The sequence below is a fragment of the Armigeres subalbatus genome, chromosome 3 (assembly GCF_024139115.2).
Source record: "Armigeres subalbatus isolate Guangzhou_Male chromosome 3, GZ_Asu_2, whole genome shotgun sequence".
Classification (NCBI taxonomy): Eukaryota; Metazoa; Arthropoda; class Insecta; order Diptera; family Culicidae; genus Armigeres; species Armigeres subalbatus.
In genome coordinates this window covers 327643454-327663607 of record NC_085141.1, presented here as the reverse complement: position 1 = coordinate 327663607, position 20154 = coordinate 327643454, and the positions used below count along the sequence as shown (strand labels likewise).

At 39.4% G+C, this 20154-nt stretch overlaps 1 protein-coding gene across 6 annotated transcripts in view; it reads left to right on the top strand.

Moving 5' to 3' along the window:
- The first annotated feature begins 7304 nt into the window (after positions 1-7304).
- Positions 7305-20154, top strand: part of LOC134225582 (huntingtin-interacting protein 1) — a 94350-nt gene continuing 81500 nt past the window's right edge. For 4 of the 6 annotated variants that reach the window (XM_062705775.1, XM_062705776.1, XM_062705767.1 and 1 more), the window contains exon 1: positions 18619-19344. In XM_062705775.1, the coding sequence (XP_062561759.1) occupies positions 19261-19344 (84 nt within the window). In that variant the 5' untranslated portion in view covers positions 18619-19260. Of the gene's footprint in view, positions 7473-18618; positions 19345-20154 lie in introns of those variants that run through there. The other 2 variants (XM_062705769.1, XM_062705768.1) reach the window with 2 other exon arrangements.

Sequence of the window (20154 nt, the reverse complement as noted above, 5' to 3'; positions counted from 1 at the left end):
GGAACTTCCTGAGGTATTGATCAGGAATATTGCGCAGGAATTTCCGGAAGAATTACTGGGGGAATAACAGAGAAATTTCAGAGTATAGTTCAAGAGGTATTATTGTAAATCTTTCGGCAACATTCTCGGAGCATCATCCAGAGCAATTCCTGGAAGATCTGCTGGAGGAAGTCGTGAAAGAATCAAACTAAGGAATTTCTGAAGAAACGGAGAAATTTCTGGTCGAACCTTTGGAGGAGCTGCTAGAGGTACTTCCAAATGAAATTCTGGAGAAATTTTCTGAAAATCTGAAGGAATTGCTGGACGAATTCCTGGAGGAATTTCATGGGAAATTTCAGAAAGAATTATGAATTAATTAATCAGTTAAAATACTGGAAGAGTGCCCAAAAATATTTCTTGCAAAAATATCAAAGAAATTCAAGGAAGAATTCAACAAGGAACTGTAACGAGTTTAGCCTGAACTTTCTACTGAGTCTTTAACAAAATCTCTGGCGGATTATTTTTTAGGAAATTCCTCTGAATTTTTTTTCAAAAGATTCTCCGAAACAAATTAAAAATAATTAACCGTGGTCATTCTGAAAAATATCCATTTAACTCCAGAACAATTTCAATCTCTTGTCGACATTCGTAAGAATTTTCTATGGAAACTAAAGAAAATTCTCTGAGAAAATGAAAATAATTTCCTGTGAAAATTTTCGTAAAAATGTGGTACATGGAAAATTCGAAGAGACATCCCTTAACTTTCAAATGCAAATCCGGAGTACATCCCACGAAAATTTAGACAAATTTCTTGTATTCTTGAATTCGAATGAATTCTTTGTAGGTGTTCAGATGATTTTCCTGTAAGAACTTAGAAAAAAAATTGTGGAAATTAAAATGAATTTCCCGTTTAAATTTTGGGGGAATTCCTTTATTTGCCCATACTGGAATTATTATAAATTTCCAAGATTATTTGAGCTCCCAAAATAAAGAATCGATCTTTGATTTTCTTTCAGAGAACGATGAAGATAATCATCCTGAACGCGCCAGTTCTCCATTTGATTCAAAAATCGAAAAGAACATTGTTTAACTTGCAATTTAAAAATAGATAAAAAATGCTTCCTCGACATTTTCGGTCTTGTTTGACGTACGGAATAATATGATTCAAACACCGCAGGGCACTTGACTCAACCCTTTTGACAGATAAAATATGGGCCTGACGTTTTGGGCTGACGGTTCATTCATTCTGAAATGTTGCACAGCCAAAAAATTTGCCTTAATATGTCTTAAATAAAAAATATTATGTTTACTGATTTTTTACCAGAATTTTTATAACTTCGGTTCAAGTATTCCTGACCGATGCACTATCGTTTGCAAACATAAACGAGGTAGGGCTTTGGGACCCAATTCTCCTTATTTTACACGAATTAATTTTTTTAAAACGAATTTTCATTGAAATTTTTTTTCTAAAATCCACGGAAAACTCATCGAATTCTTCAAAATGTATTCTCTTTCTCGACGGGTATTCTTGGAATACCGAAAAGATCAGATGAATTATAAAGAAATTTAAAAAAATGGTTCTAGCCCAACAACTCATAGTAAAGTTCTGTCTTTTTTGTCGTTTGAAATAAATTAGATCGGTCATTGCGTTCTGATGAAATGATCGAAATACCTTTTTAGCAGACACGTCAAAAACGCCACCGCTACCAAGGAATATTTAAACGAATGCTGCCATCGGGAACTTTTTAACCAGCACATAACTAAAATGTGTTGCAGTTGTCAACCTTATCAACCGGCTAGTGTAAATGTGTTTTTACGCCCGAGACATTAGTCTATTATGTATAACTTTTGAAATATTTATATGATCTGCATATAGAAGTCACAAAATTTATAAGTTAGTAATCAAATTATATTTTCTATTCGCTGGCTTACTAATTGTTTTCATCTCTTTGTATCTTTAAATAAGAAGTATCTTTAAATATCTTTAAATAAGAAGGTAAGTCTTCAAATATTTTAAAAAGTCTTCAAAATGTCTTCATGAAATAAAAGTCTTCACAGAGATTCAAATGTCTTCAAATTGAAGACATGTCTTCAAATTAAAGACATGTCTTCAAATCTGGCATCCCTGGGTTGCACAATTGGGTGGCACGAAAAAGGGATGGAGACTGTGAAAAGTCGATGACCGGAGATGGGGTCATGAACCTTGGGGCTGATTGGTCTGGGACAAGTCGTTCACTTACCCGGCAGTTGTGAACAAGACTAGATGTGCGAAGCGCTAATAAGAAGTCTAAATACAAACAGTTTTAAGTTACCAGATTTTGAGCAGAAGGAGGAAAACCAGGACCCCGTTGTTTCACCGTGGTGTCGCTATTCCGACCGCTGTATCTACGATACGGCCCCAGTTCTCGAGGAGTCCTGGTGTCGTCCTAGAACCCCTTCGCCGGGTAGATTCCGGCACCGTTAATCGCCGAAGACCGATCCGTCAACATATCGGTAGTCTAGGACGCGCAGCTGGATCGTTAACTATCCGCCGACGAACCCTTGGTGCCACCCATGACGAGAACGTGACCAGACGTGGTCGAAGCCATCCGTAGAGACAGAGAGAGCAGAAACGCGGAGAAGGAGAGGAAGTGGTTGAGGAGTGAAGGAAGGGGCCCCGCATTGTAAGGTTAGCTAGTGGATAAGGAAGTGGGAGGAAAGTTAGAAGGAGTGTAGCCAATAAAAGCGTGAAATTAGATGAAAAGTGCTGGTAGGTTTTCCTTTATTCAAGTGCGAAAATTCCCTGTCCCGCGGTAAACTTACGAGAGTGTGCCGACCCTGGGTAGTTGATTTGGGGTCTCGGAAGTGCTCCCGGTTGGCTAGACCGGCATTTACAACTGTTGTTCCTGTCGCACTAAAAATTCAAAAAACATCCGTTTCACCTATGACAAATCGTAGAGTTCTCTGCATCTTTCTTAAGTAGGTGTTCAGCTAATCCAATGATCGAAATTTTCACTCATTCTCACGAGAAGAGAATGCTCATTCACGCAGATTTTCGCCGAGAAATAATTTTCAGAAAAGAAAAACAGGTGTTAAGAGTGATAACCATATTTCGCTCACTTCCATTGGCGTAAAAATTTGATTTGCTTGCAGACTACTCATAGTTTTGAATTGTCCTGCTTTTTAAAAATATTGAGTAAAATTTCCGTGGGGTTAAAAGAGAGGGCAATACAAATTTACTTAGTCACTTAGTAGATAAAAGTTAGCGAGTACGATTTTCGTTTCTCTTCTGAGTTCGTTCTAAGAGAAAAGAGTGGCGAGTGAAAGATGTTTTCCGCCACAAATTACGAAAAAAATATTCTCCTTCGACCCAAAAACGCCTGATTTCGTCTCATCGAACTTGTAACTGAAATTGGAAGTCACTATTTGATCACTTTTTCTGCAACTGAAAGTCACTAATTGGTCCCTTTTTTCGTCAGCTTTGGTCACTAGAGTCACTATTTTGAGTGGCTTCAGTCGCTACCAGCCCTGTTAAAGTATGTATAAGAACGATGTTAAACTCATTAATGAGAAAATGTATGAGAAATGTTTAGATATATTTTCCCACACATTAAAAAAATAATTTTGTCCTGTCAAAACGTTTACCAATATGGCTCCAAATATGTACAGAGCATCGAGCGAAATGATTAAACGATAGGGTGGCCCATGAATATATTAGAAAAATGATTTTTATACTAATTTGAGTCACCTCAATGTTTGTCAAATCAATATTTCCTCCGAATTCCTCCTAATAAAACAGAAGGCATTTGGTAGCTGAATGTCTATGCTTTCATATGGTTGTTGTTTGATCTGCCACAATTTGCCTCAATTAAAGATATGGACATAGTAAAATTGCATTATATTATATAAAATGCGGTACTTCTTCTTTTTCTTCATTGGCATTACATCCCCCACTGGGACATTGCCGCCTCGCAGCTTGTGTTCATTAAGCACTTCCACAGTTATTAACTGCGAGGTTTCTAAGCCAAGTTACCATTTCTGCATTCGTATATCATGAGGCTAACACAATGATACTTTTATACCCAGGGAAGTCGAGACAATTTCCAATCCGAACATTGTTTAGAGGAGGCTAAGGAGAACCCCACAAAATGCGGTACTTATCTTCCTGAATTTCAATACACCGATAGCCACCCAAAACGTTCTGAAGTTCTGAACGTTCTGAATTTTTTTGTGTGCCTCATACTGACATTCTCATATTCTCGAAATGTTTTGAAGTTCAGCTCGTAAGACCTATGCAGCAACACCCTCCAAAATGTTTTCGACAAGGTACCAGTTTTCCCACTTTCTTACGCCCTATCTCCTACCTCAGCTCTCTACTCTCCTACTCCTCGTTTCTTCCTGCCGTTAGTTCGGACTGCTACAAAATGGCCACTGAACACTGTCGGCTGGCTTGTAACACTGGGGATAGCTACTTGGTTGATCAGACACAGGACGGCACAGGACTAACTGGTCTTAAACCATTAGTTGTAGCAGGTTCACTAACGCTAGAGGTCATATCCTGCTGGAGTCTCCTGCGGTACTGAACGTAGTCCCGCTGAACGAGGGCCAAGCGTCAACGTTCAACTTGGGATGGACGGTGGAACCTGAATGGAGGGTTCACGAAGGGTATACTGCTAGTGACCATCAGAAAATACGTTTTATGGTCAGCTATACCCCCAACAGAACCACAAAGCGGGTCAGTAAAACTAATCTAGGATGGTGTACCTCGCAGTTCGAACCAGAAATGCTGGACGAATCACTACGGTGGGAAAATCGGACTCTAGGCCTTAGTGGTGTGGATTTATCCGATGTCCTAACATGAGCATGTGACGTTGCCAACCGGCAACCGCAAACCGGTGCACTAGACGAGCACGATAGCTGATCTTCGCAGAACCTGTCTTAGAGCTAAAAGAAGGTTGCGACGTGCTAGAACCGAAGCGGACAGGCTAGAAAGACTCCGGGTGTTCAAAACAGCGAGTAGAGCTCTGAACTACGAAATCAAATGTAGTAAGAGAGCCTGCTTTGAAGAGCTTTATAGGATGACCAATAATACTCCATTGGGGGATGCACACATGATAGTGATGGCTAGGACCAACAGTACACCTCCTGAGAAATCCCCGGAGATGTTAGCCAGGATCGCCAAAGGTTTGTTCCCGAAGCGTGACTCATCGGACTGGCCCGCCACACCGTACGAGTCAGTGAACGGGGTACCGCTAGTGACTAACGATGAGCTTATTGCCGTTGCAAGAAAACTTAAGCGTAACAAGGCACCAGGGCCGGATTGTATTTCTAACCTGGTCCTTAAGCACGCGATTCTTGCCGTTCCAGATATGTTCAGGAGCTGCCAATACGTTGCCTGGACGAAGGAAACTTCCATATCCAGAAAAATATATTAAGCTCTTTTAGTGGAATGTAATCAACCGTCTAAGACGAATTAAGTACTCTCCATTTAATTCCACCAATTATTTTCGATATCTTTGCAGATACGTATTTCGACCACAACTGAAGTCGAGTCAAGTACGAGACACTGAAGACGACCACACAGTTGTGGTCGAAATACGTATCTACAAAGATATCGAAAATAATTGGTGGAATTAAATGGAGAGTACTTAATTCGTCTTAGACGGTTAACTTCCATATCGTTGGAAACGGCAGAAGTTGGTGCTATTGCCTAAGCCTGGGAAATCCCCGGGAGAGCCTTCGGCATACAGACCAATTTCCCTACTCGACACAACTGGTAAGCTGTTAGAGAGGGTGATCCTGAATACATGGCTTGACTTTAGACAGCATGCAACAGGTTGACCAAACAGTGACGAAGTGTGATGTTTTGTTGAAACTACTGTACCCGCTGTTCAACCATCGATCGGCAAATCATTTTCCCCAGCATCGAACAACTTGTTAAAGAGGCAAAATTGACGCTTGGTGATGCAGAAACGACCATATAATAAATAAAATATGAACTTACTAACACCCGTGCGGCGGCATTAGTTCTTAAGCAGATAATCCGTGTCAGGCAGCGCTCAGGTCGAAGGGCGGCTTACGGTCAGAACAAAATCAATCCTACTATTACAACAGGAGACATCGCAGTCGTAGTAGAAGCGCAAGCTACCAGAGAAAAGTTACCTCCAGTGATGAAGGCGGGAGGTAGAAAAGCAAACTTTTATTGCAACACTGTAGGGAGTAAGTGCTAGTAATGGACCCCTTAACGACTATAATTTACTTCAGTCGCTCCGCTAGAGCGAGCCTCTTGACAAATTGTAGTTCTGCTGCACCAGATGACAAGCAACAGGTACCAGCATCATGTTTCGTACATAAAACTAGCCAAAACATTAATTTTTACCAATAAAGAAAGCATTTTAAAATTATGTAGCTAGCATGCCTATTATGGCCACCCCCGGGTCCATAGTACGCAACGTCGAGATTGTTTATATACGGATTATGTTCCTTGTGCCTATAATGGACCCTTTAGCATATTTACATCTACAAAATAGTTAGTATAACTAAATTTATGTTTCCCTGTAAATAACAAATGTATGGAACTGCTGTCTTGAATTTAGTCAATAAATGTTTTATTTTTATTTTTGTGAATTAGAATTACTTAAGGGGAAAGAACTACAGCATCTCTGAATTTTACTTCAGATCGAATTCCTTTTCATATTCATTGCTTAGATAAGTTCTTATTGGACTGGGACTATTGGATTGGACTACAGTGATCCTTCGCTAATTGGGTCACGACCTCACCCCAACTAGCGAATGCCGTTCGCCAATTGGGGCGTTTTGACAAGCGTCAATGTTGTTTACTTTTTGCGTTGAACAAAAGAAAATTTTACGCGCCAGAAAACATCGATCCCGCCAAACACGGAAACAAAACGTCAACGCGTTTTTGACATCACATTCTGACGTTTGACTGCTTTTTAATTGGGTTTCGCCCCAATTAGCGAACGTTCACTGTATTTCAACTGCGGACATGGTCTAAAACTATCGTGGACCCCCAGTAAATTGACAGATTTTTGATGTCTTCGTCCAGTAAATATGTGCAGTAAATTGGACACATTTTTGCTCAATTTTTTATTCAGAAAGGCAGTCTTGCGAAAGTATTACCTATTACGAAAATAATAAATAATATATAAACAAAAATTAAAATGTAATTTTCGTTTGTCTGTGAATCAGACACCAAAACTTTTAAAATATCAATCTGTTTTCATTGGAGCTTTTCGTATCTCCAGGAAGATGGCGCTCTACACCAACCAAATGTGACTGTATTGGTGTTAATAACAGTATCTCTTTCTTCTCTGGAGGGGAACTGACATTCGAACTGCATGCAAAAGTTAGAAAACTTTGCACTCACTCCAGTAGCTAGTTGCGGGCCAGTTTTTTAGCATTTCACCCCAAATAAATAGTTCAAATAGTAGTGCACTGCGTTGTGTTTGTTTCAAAGTGATTGATAGAATTTTTACCGTTGGTGTAGATAAATCGTAAGTAGTATTTTGGCGGTGTAGTAAATTTTCTTGACTGGACAGTGAACTGATGAAACACTGCTTGCGTGATGACTCCGACGACCCCCTGTTTGCTGCCTCAGTGACGTTCCCAATGTTTATAAATACAAACGAGATGTGTGACAAATGCGGGTCCTCAGAATGTCAACAATGATTGAGCAGATGGATCAAAGTTTATGACCCTAGAATAAAGAGTGTGATTTGTTTACAAAGTTACTACGTCCACTTTTATGATTCATCGTCAATCAGCGAACCATGGCAGTGATTGGTTCTATCAGCAGCCGCCCTGCTAGTAGTTGTGCAAATAGTATTTTTAAGAGAGAGATTCTTGAGAGAGCAAAACTGCATTCACTCGCACGAAGCATTTCTCAATTTCGACGATCTGATTTCCCTTTGTCGTAGGATGCACTTTTTGCACATTGCATGATGCACAGTTACCTGAACCCTGTATTTTATTCCGTTTTATTGGATGTTTATATCATCACCCTACCAGCGGATGGCAGATTTTAATACAGTTTTGCATAACATTTTTACAGAAACTGTATAAAATTTTGGCATATACAATTTAGGAAGATTTCAATTAATCATTATATTGAATTTTTAGAATTTTGTATTATTTTGTATTAGGTATATGAGTGTTTTATGTATGTATCGTGACATGCGTTGTTACTAGGAGGGAAGGGCCGTTTAGCCAAAAGTTATTGGCAGATAAAAGTGAGCTTGAAACGAAGGATCATTATTCGATAAATTAATGTTTAACGCGTTCTACGCAATATTTCTTGTGATTATAATGGAAGAAAATGCTTTAAAATGAAAATCCCGCTTTGATTTTTAAAATTGAAGTAATTATTTTTCAAAACTTATATTACCATCTCATGGGGCCCTCCTTAGCCGTGCGGTAAGACGCGCGGCTTCAAAGCAAAACCATGCTGAGGGTGGCTGGGTTCGATTCCAGGTGCCGGTCTAGGCAAATTTCGGATTGGAAATTGTTTCGACTTCCCTGGGCATAAAAGTATCATCGTGCTAGCCTTAGAAACCTGGCAGTTAATAACTGTGGAAGTGCTTAATGAACACTAAGCTGCGAGGCGGCTCTGTCCCAGTGTGGGGATGTAATGCCAGTAAGAAGAAGAAGAAGAAGAACCATCTCACTATAGGGGATCCCCATACAAGCGAGCGGTCAAAAATAAAATTGGACTTTTAAAGTGATTTTCCACTTAGTTTTAGCTGGGTATGGTCGAAAAAACATGAATATATAATTTCTAGCACCCCTTCCTTTAATGATCCTCCATAAATCACGTAATTATTAATTATTTTATTTATTCAAAATAAGTTAGTGGTTATGAGATGGTTCATTGTTCAATGACAGTTACGTGCAGTGACGGAAAAGGTCAAGGGAAATGTCATTTCGATGTCATAGGACTTATTCGCTAATATTTTTTTTTTTCACGAGTTATTTACAATTGGGTTTTATTTATATAAGCATTGACTACCGTTATACATATTTTTCCCATGTTTGCTGGGATTTCCTATGTACATGGGATAGTTATGCGTATAACGGCAGTGTAGCCCTTAAAGGACCCTATAACTTTTCTTAATAGGTCACTGCTCTAAATCTGAAATTGGCGGCGAGAGAACCAAATTTGTTTCAAATGACATTCCGTGATATGGTGATATTTTTAAATTTCGCTCTCATGGCTCACAATTTGTATTTAAAACAACCTGTTTGACAAAGAACTTGGATCTAAAGCATCCTAAAGCACTAAATGTTAATAAAAAAATCCAAATAAGAAATATCTTTTGAAAAAAGGTATTAGCAAATTAGTAATCGAAATCCCATGACATTTTTTACGTGTATAGGTTAGTCAAAACCCCACATTAATCCACCTAGCGGTGATGGCGCCTTTCTCGTGCATTTAAAAAACTGTTTTTTTGGCCATAACTTTTGATCACATAGTCCAAATCTAGCCAATTTTCAAAAGGAAATAATGGGACAGGATTCTGTGTTGAATGCAACTTGCTGCGAGAAAATCAATTAAGGATAAGTGCTTAAAAAATGAGTGAGAATTTTTCATGTAAATAAAAAAGTAGGAAACAATGGTCGAATGCATCGAAAATCGGTTGAGGATAAGTACCAAAAAAGTGAGCTAGACTTTTTGCACTTTTGGTGCGCACACACACACAGACATCACCTCAATTCGTCAAGCTGAGTCGATTGGTATATAACACTATGGGTCTCCGGGCCTTCTATGAAAAGTATGTTTTTGGAGCGAATATATAGCCTTTACTCGTACTTAGAGTACGAGAAAGGCAAAAACAAATGAAAAAAAAATTGACTTAACTCTGTTAATTGCAAATACTGGCAAGAAATTCCTTCGGAACATTGTAGTCGAAGCATCGTGATGCGATCATAAAAGAACCCGGGGAATATTGAGGAAAAAAAGTTCTTCACTATCAAAGTTTAAATTAGCGTTGTTTTTGAGAAATTTTATCGCATTCGTATTTTCTAATTGTTTTTACAGTGTACCTATTAGTTTTTGAACACCATTTTAAAGCTCAAACAATTACCTTTGTGATGATGTATTAACATCAGAGAAAAAACATTTTAAAAATATTTAATAGTAGTTGAAAAAAAAAATATTTTTTCGGAAAATTTACTGAATTTTTTAACCATTTCTGACTTTGACACCTTATATCTCTGGAGCTAGTGCACCTAGAGACTTCAAATTCAGAATTTTTCTTAATTAGAGTATTGACAATGAAGAGAAAATGTTTAAAAATGATTTGGAACACATGACATTTTCGAATAATGAACGCCCGAAATCCAAACAGATCAATAGGCCGAAAATCATTTGGCCGAAAGGGTCATATAGCCGAATAAGTCATTTGGCCAAATAGGTCATTTGGCCGAATAGGACATTTGACCGAATTGGACATTTGGCCGAATAGAACATTTGGCCGAATAGGAAATTTTGCCGAATGGGACATTTGGTCGAATACATCATTTGGCCGAATAGGGCATATGGCCGAACAAGACATTTGGCCGAATAGGATATTTGGTCGAATGGGACGTTTGGCCGAAAAGGACATTTGATTAAAAAGGACATTTTGTCGAATAGAAGGACAAAAGGTCGAAAGGACAAATTATCGAAAGGACAAAAGGTCGAAAGGACAAAAGGTCGAAAGTCAAAAAATTCAAAGGACAAAAGGTCGAAGGAAAAGGATCGAAAAAATGATATATATAAGAAAACGTGAGAGTAAATCGTCGATTTCCCCTCGTGGGAAAAAATGTTGCAAAAGGCATTTTTTTGAAAACTAAAGCGAAAAAGCATCGCATCCACCGGATATAATTATGTCTTCGCTATTGGATGATGTAGTTTTGAAACAAAAATACTTCTCCCATCCAGCTGGAGACTGCTTTTTCTCCTCGGTGGGTGGTTTTATTACTGGGGCGTGGTACGAGCACGTGGCTGTCTTTCTCGTCAATGACTGCATGACGGTAATTTGAGCCTTAACGCCATCTTTGATAACGATAACTATTGAACGATGATGCTTCGTCAACGATAAAGTGTTCGTTGATGTATCGATAATTATCGAGTTAACTGTAATATGTACAGGTAAAGCACGGGCATTGCCATAAAATATTATATAGGTTTTAAAATCTGGGAATTACAATGGGATTCAAGGAAGTCACAAAATTGATCATAAACATTCTTATGATCAATCATTTAAATTCACAGAGAGCTGCAGTTTTCCATAATGTTTTATCTGAGAGCATTTATTTATAATGTTCAAACTTTTGTTTGATCAAGCGTGGTTAGCTAAATTTTGCGGATCCGGAGCACCTACATGTATAACATAATTATGATTATTTTATAACTCATAGAATGGACTAAGCTCCTTAGCCAAACCGGAGTCATTCTAAATGGGTGAATCAATTCATCGCCGAGGGTATCTTCGTTTGGTGCTGGTGCTCTATGCCTGATCTTTAGCACTTGAATCCCAATCCTAATTCCCAAGGTGTTATTCCAGTTGCATATTGGTGCTAATCTGATAAACATTGTCTAAGAAAAAGTCCCCACGCGTTCTTAGTAAAAGGGTATATTATTGTGTCCCTATCTCAGAGTCAGCCAGCTTAGTGCAAATATTCGCGTCATTCCATGCAGTCTACGCAAATTCCGCGGAACGCTTTTGCAGTGCTAAAAAAGTCATCTAATTATCATCAAAACATTCACTTTCCTAGTTTCGTAGAGTATCATTCATTGAACATTCTTTCAAGCAAGTCCCGCTTCAATCAAAATCATCTCATAAAGTTATGCAACTCTCGACTTCTGTTTAAATCATACACAAACTTTTTTCGCGTAATCTAGCAACCACATTATCGTAAACTTATCGAGTTAACTTACGTTAAATTTGCGTTAAATGATCGAACTAAGATGATTATTAAGATGATTCATCTTTATCGTAGCAACCGATAGCGTTGAACACAATCTACTTTATCGGCAATAACGATAAATTAACGGTTAACAACCCTGTTTCGAATTATCATTTTGATGAAAATGAGTGAAGAACTATTTTCAGGAATCACAATTAAAGTTAATAAAGTCAACACTTTGAAAAAAAAATATTGAAAAAAAAAATGATTTTTGAACAAAAGGAAAGTTCTAGAATAAAATGTTATCAAGTGTTATTGATGTTTCATATACAGCAGGCTTCGGAATTCTCACTCATATAAATGAAAACCTGCGATTAATCCATTAAGTGGAGTGTGATTTTTCATGTTCCCCCTGTGAGGAAGTATTCTCACACAACATTTTTATCCGGATAGAATGGCGAGTGATAAATTCGTGAGCGCCGGATCGCCGGATAATTTAATTTGAATCCACAAATTTTCCTTCTCGTCGCCTCACCAGATAAATTTTACAAGCATATTTACAAAAATTTAGGACCGAAACGAGATTTGAACCCAAAACAATTTTAAAATGTTCAGAACGCCCACTAAAACCACGCCACCACATGAATTGATTGAAAGCGAAGGGAAAAACTGCTGTATTGAACCTTCTGCTTATCGTGGCGCATCGTCAGATTCAATCAGCTTGGAGAGGCAAAGTAAGCAGCATTTGATTTTCGCGAAACATGGGAAGATGCCGGAGTTTATCGCACTGTAATTTATCCGGATAAAATGCATGGTGGAGTGATCAGTTGTCGCGTGAGTGAGTGAGAAATCCGAACCCTGATATGCAGTATAAAAATGCGAAAAGGAAAGATTATTAATAAATGAAGGTAAAAATCAACAATGAAAATAAGGTTAAACACAAATAAATGTGCGAAACTCGAAAGAAAAGCCTATGATTAAAAGAAGGAAAGAAATATTATCAGATGAAACATAAATAAACATAAATGTGCAAAAGAATGGTTGATTAACACTCGACGATTTGCCTCATTTTTTCGACTTTCGACCTTTTGACCTTCGAGTATTTAATCTTAGACTTTTTGACCTTCGAACATTTGTCCTACAACCGTCATTTCTATCTTTTGTTCTTTCGACATTTTGTCCTTCAACCTTTTTGCTTTCGAGCTTTTGTCCAATGACCTTTCTCCTTTCGACCTTTTTTCTTTCGACCTTTTGTCCTTCGACGTTTTTACTTTCGACCTTTTATCCTTTGACCTTTTGACTCAGGTTTTTTGTTTCGACCTTTTGTCCTTTCGACATTTTGATCTTAGACCTTTTGACCTTCGACCTTTTGTCCTACAACCATGGCAGAATAAGCCATTTGGTCAAATAGGACATTTCTCACTGTGAAAAATGTGTAGTGCGAAGTGAGACGGCTCACTACTTTTACAGTGAGCAGTGAGAAATGAGAAGTGAGTAGTAACACGTCTCACTTCTCACTCTTAGTTTATCACAGTGAGAAGTGAGAAATGATGAGTTAGAAGTGAGACGTCTCAATTCTCACTCCTAATATCTTACTTCTTACTGTAAAAAGTGAAAAGTCACTTCTCACTCCGCACTATTCACTTTTCACAGGGAGAACTAAGAAATGAGGAGTGAGAAGTGAGACGTCTCCCTTCTCACTCCTCATTTCTCACTTCTCACTGTGATAAACTAAAAGGGAGAAGTGAATCGTCTTACTACTCACTTCTCATTTCGTACTGCTCATTGTAATTGCTGCTGATTGTGAAAAAGAGAAGTGAGTACTGAGTAATGAGAGGTATTTCCTATTCGGCCAAATGTCCTATTCTGCTAAATGTCCTATTCGGCCAAATGTCCTATTCAGCCAAATGTCCTATTTGGCCAAATTTCCTATTCGGCCAAATGTCCTATTCGGTCAAATGTCTTCTTCGGCCAAATGTCTTATTCGGCCAAATGTCCTATTCAGCCAAATGGCTTTTTCGGCTAAATGACCTATTCGGCCAGCCCGTTTGGCCAAATGGCTTTCAGCCGAAAGAGTTTCAGCCAAACGACCCTTTCCCCTTTAGGCTAGATGGGCTCTAGCCATACTATTTGTTCAATCAAACAACTTTTGGCCTTATGGCTTTCGGCCAAATGGCTTTCTGACAAAATTTTATCCCAACGAGATTTTTTTTGGATTTCAGAATTTTCACTGGATGCTCGTCTTAGTTTATACAAAGAGCTTCGCAAAATTTCATCAGAACGTCGGCTCAGGAGGCACGTTCCCCTCAATTTGGGAGATTTGTACCGTCGCCTTCACTGGCTTTTCTCATCATTTACCTGACGGAAAAGGCAGTGAAGAGGGGAAAGGAAAAGGAAGTGAAGTTGGAAAGAAGAATGGAACAGGTTTCTGGAGAAGGAGGATACAATCAATAATACATACATACGATGCATTTTGTAAAACGCAATGAAACTCGAAGCATAAAATATACTGGATAAGTCACACAATGCAAATGCATATGATATACCTTTTATAGGAAAGACAATTATGTAGACTTACACGCATTAAGCTAGGGACTAAAGGAAGGTGTCACAAAAACAATGAAGACGTAACAATGGACGAACGAAGAAGACGAAACACAGAGTGCACTGTGAAAAACGCATAATGCGAATCCATATAGGTGACAAACACAAAGTACATTGTAAAAAAACGCATAATGCGAATCCATATAGGTGACAGTTTGTTGAAAAACTAAGTAAAACGCATATTCATAACCCCACACTCACGTTGAGATTGAACAAGAGTAGCCAAAGCCGAACGTCAAAGACGAGACACTGAGTACACTGTGAAAAACGCATAATGCGAATACATATAGGTAACAATTTGATGAAAACTAAGTAAAACACATATTCATAACCCCACTCTTATTTAAACTCACGTTGAGATTGAATAAGAGTAGCCGATTATCTCGGAGAAGCAAAAAGTCAACTACGCCATAGCTCCGGTTAGCGCAGCGAGGGCTAAATACTGTGAAGGGAGCCCTGGTGCTTCACAGGCTCCGTTTGCGGTTAGGTTCTTATTAGACCCCCCTAACCATTCATTCGTAGGCACGGTAAGCATAAAGCCGCATCACACCGAGAATGAGGGGTCACCTGTATGGTGGACTTTTACCACTTAAACAGGCAATCCGTAATGTTATTCTTAACCAGATAACCTGCTGCCGACATCACACGGCTATCTAGGCTGTTCGTGGAGAGAAGTTGACATTGACTTTACGTCAACTCTCAATGTGGCCGAACAGTCAAGAAAAGTAACTTCTCACTCCGCACTATTCACTTTTCACAGGGAGAACTAAGAAATGAGGAGTGAGAAGTTAGACGTCTCCCTTCTCACTTCTCACTGTGATAAACTAAAAGGAAGAAGTGAGTCGTCTTACTACTCACTTCTCATTTCGTACTGCTCATTGTAATTGCTGCTGATTGTGAAAAAAAAAAGCGAGAACTGAGTAATGAGAGGTATTTCCTGTTCGGCCAAGTGTCCTATTCTGCTAAATGTCCTATTCGGCCAAATGTCCTATTCGGGAAAATGTCTTATTTGGCCAAATGTCCTATTCGGCCAAATGTCCTATTCATCAATGTCCTATTCGGCCAAATGTCCTATTCAGCTAAATGGCTTATTCGGCTAAATGACTTATTCGGCCGGATGACCCGTTTGGCCAAATGGCTTTCAGCCGAAAGAGTTTCAGCCAAACGACCCTTTTGGGCTCCGGCAAACTATTTGTTCAATCAAACAACTTTTGGCCTTATGGCTTTCGGCCAAATGGCTTTCTGACAAAATTTTATTTCAACGAGATTTTTTTGGATTTAAGAATTTTCACTGGAAGCTCGCCTTAGTTTTTACAAAGAGCTTCGCAAAATTTCATAGGAAAATTGTAAAGAATTTCAATGAAATCATTTATATTTTCACGAAAAATTCTCTGGAGTTTCAATTTGATGCCGTGGGGATATAAATCCATTCAATCTTCGGAATCTGAGCTTGAGCTTGAGCTTGATTGACTGCTCGTAGTTGCTACTCCATTATGACCAGATCAGCTGTTCTTGCACAGGGAACCAACAGATGTTTGCTTGGGACTAGCACACATCTTCAATGTACAAGTACTGGTGATCTCATTTGTTAGGTCATACTGGCGCCTGCCACGTCAGAATGCAAGTCAATATAGGGAAGGGGGAGGAAATGATGATGCAATCACTCGCCCACTGCAAGCCGAATATACCTCTGCACTTGCCACGAGTTCATGCGGAATTTGTTGGAATTTCTGGGTTAGGTTGGAGAGGCAGAGGTCCGTCTTGGTTAACGAGCTGCCAATGTGATAGATAGGAGAGGGTAACTGATGGAATTTCTAATTGGATGTAGGAAACGAGCTCTATAGTTCATTTCCAATTCTATCAGATTACTGATAGAACACTCAAGTTGAAGGTATAGGAATAGTAATGGAAACGGTATGGAAGTCCATTTCCAGTTCTAGCGATTGCTAGAACATGAGAAATAAAGAGAAAGATACAGAGTAGGAGAATGGAACGGACCTGGGATTGAACCCACGACCTCCTGCGTATGAGGCAGAAGCAGTAGCCATATGACTAATTAATTTTATTACCGGCCGCGCAATGCAGAACACAATAATTCGGCCGACCGCGCGATCGTTCTGCTGTCCGGAACAAGAGAGATCACGCACTGAACTGATTAATTTTATTACCGGCCGCGCAATGCAGAACACAATAATTCGGCCGATTGCGCGATCGTTCTGCTGTCCGAAACAAGAGAGATCACGCACTGAACTGATTAATTTTATTACCGGCCGCGCAATGCAGAACACAATAATTCGGCCGATTGCGCGATCGTTCTGCTGTCCGAAACAAGAGAGATCACGCACTGAACTGATTAATTTTATTACCGGCCGCGCAATGCAGAACACAATAATTCGGCCGATTGCGCGATCGTTCTGCTGTCCGAAACAAGAGAGATCACGCACTGAACTGATTAATTTTATTACCGGCCGCGCAATGCAGAACACAATAATTCGGCCGATCGAGAAGTACGAGAAGTCGAGTCAAGTACGAGACACTGAAGACGGCCGTAATGTTGAGGTCGAAATATGTATCTATCTGTCAAGGTACAATTAAGCGGTGGAATTAAATGGGATTGTACAAACTCGTCTTATGACAAGGGTTCGAGCTCACGTTAAACTTTATTACCACAATGCTGTAGAACTTGCTTCAACATCGTTATTGAAATTATAAGCATGGTTTAGTGTAACAACTTGTAACTCGTTACCTGCTCCTGTGTGTTACGGAATAAGGTTTACCATGGAGGCTAGCAATATGCCTCTGGATGTCCCAACGAATACCTTCCTCAATATCCAACTCTGTGGTATTTATGATGGTGTCGCCAAGTCGGTTGTCCCCTGCTAAGATCCATCCTCTCCCTAGTTACGATGAAGATGCACACGGCCAGCAGTAGTAAACCTCATGATATTGTAATTTTTGACTTCTCTTTTGATTTCTGATAGCATTCTAATAAGGATTTGAAAAAACATGATATCCCTAGTTTCCGATCTACTACGAGTTACACATGAACAATACGAATGCAACTCAGCTCACTACCTGGTTAGTACTTTATACAAAAGTCACTATTTGGTCACTTTTTCTGCTCCTGAAAGTCACTATTTGGTCACTTTTTTCGTCATCGTTGGTCACTAAGTCACTATTTTGAACGGCATTCATCGCTACCAGCCCTGTGTTAGGTGAAATATCCTATTCGGCCAAATGTCCTATTCAGCCAAATGTCCCATTCGGCCAAATATCCTATTCAGCCTAATGGTTTATTCGGCCAAATGGTCTATTCGGCCAAATGACCTATTCGGCCAGATGACCCGTTTGGCCAAATGGCTTTCAGCCGAAAGAGTTTCAGCCAAACTATTTGTTCAATCAAACAACTTTTGGCCTTATGGCTTTCGGCCAAATGGCTTTCTGACAAAATTTTATTTCAACGAGATTTTTTTGGATTTAAGAATTTTCACTGGAAGCTCGCCTTAGTTTTTACAAAGAGCTTCGCAAAATTTCATAGGAAAATTGTAAAGAATTTCAATGAAATCATTTATATTTTCACGAAAAATATAAATCCATTCAATCTTCGGAATTTGAACGAAAAATTACAGATCAGCGGCGGGACAATTTTTTTAATATTAATATGGGATGTAATGATTGTTTTACCATTTTGTAGATTGATTGGAATTCTAAGACTCAGTTTTGGTTCTTGAATCAATTTCAAATTGTGGTTAAGCTGGACTTTTAAATATTTACGACAAATTTTACTTGTAGAGCAAGATTAACTTTAGCAGATCTTGAACAGATTTTGATTGATATCTTATTAGTTATTCTGTTATTACAAAGCACAACGATTAACATTGCCGATCCATTTTTGAGCTCTCACTTTCACAATAATTTTAAGTTCAATTCGGTGATTGAGAAGGTATCTAAGTATTTAGCACGCATGGCCAACAAGGCGTTCACCAAAAATATATTTTCAACTGTTATTATGCTTTTGCCCAGCTTTCATTCGAAGTCCCGCCACTTTGTGCATGCGAGAAAATGTGTAGAAGTGCATTCATTCAACATTTCAACATTACCGACTCCACGCAATCACTGACTGACTGCTCCAACTCCGGCCCAGCTACCGTCAGTCGACCGGAGGCGTACGGTTGCGTCGGACGTTCGCGGTTCAACTGCTCATCATCGCAAGCAAGTGGTGCGTGCGAAGCGTGCTCGTTGTGGACGACACACATGTTGGCCAGACGTCCGGATCAGTGAGACGAACAGTTCTGTCGCCGCGAGAACGACGTCCGCACGATTTGCCCCGTGCAAACCTGGAAGAGTCACCGTAGTTTAGTGCAGCATCGATGGTATCGCACCTATAGCGGTACCGACGACGACGCGACACGGTGCCTATGTGCGGGTGATTAAAACGAATAAGTGCGGTCCTCACTCACTTAGGTACTGGCTCTCGGTACTCCGCCTGTGTGCAGAGTGAGAAGTAGAGTCGTAGGATTTGTGCTGGATTTGAGGGCGGTGAACACCGTTTATGTTTTTGTGGGCCACTGGCCAAATCTTGAGAGGTGTGTCTTCAAATAAAGTTTCCATTAGGCAGTGAGCTCCGAATAGATTTCTCCGGTCACTCCGAATTGTGTCACCGAGAAAAGCGTTGAAGCCTAGAGAAAAAAAATCATAATTGATGGAATTCGGTGGCAGTAGATTGTGATTGGTGAATCGGTCAATTTTTCGAACAGAGAAAAAGTGTCCCGAGGGAAAATAAGGCCAATCATGGCATCGATATCGTTGCCTCGAGTGCTACAGAGCAGGAAGAACAGTCTGGACATCGAACAGGAAAATCTAATCAAGAACATGGTACGTTGTCTTCGGCAGAGTTTACTAACGGGAGCGGACGAAAGTTTGACACTGCACTTTTGGATTGAATTGAACACGCCCTAATTGCATTGGGAATAGCACGGCAGTGGATCTGATGCTTGAAATGATTTCAATAACTCGCACAAACACTAATTTTAAATTCTAATCATGCTCTGCATAGTGTGGCTACTTCATCCAGAACCGGCGGCTTCCGGTTTGCCTAGATTCATTCTATTCCGGCACTTATTTAGCACCGGTGAAGATTCACACGTTTTCGCTTCACACGATTATTCGTAAGGGGAGGCTTGCATCTCTCAGCACATTCTCGGGGATAACATATTTCAAAATGAAATTGTTTTAACTAATCATTTTATTGCACTTGAATGTTTAAATGGAATTTTCAAAGCCAAAATTATCTTGGAATTGGCAAATTACCTTCATGTTCATGATTGTAACGAGAGATAACAAGCGTGATTCCTTACCTCAAGCTTCGATGAATTAAAAAAATGCATTTTGTTGTTAATTCATTCCTATTTCGTAGCCGAAAATCAAAAACAGCTTTCTAAATTGTACGTTTTGACCAAACTTCCCCACATCCGATCCAAACAAATACGAGTCAGCTACGGAGAAGACGCTGAAACAATTTAGTTGACACTTCACGCTTTTCATTCAGACAAATTTAATTCATTCATAGTGCACATCTGCACATGATTGAACATTATACCTAATGAGATTTTCAACCTGATATGCAGAGCACACGCCGGTAACGTTGTCGTTTTGTTGATCATATACATGTGAAATGTCTATTAG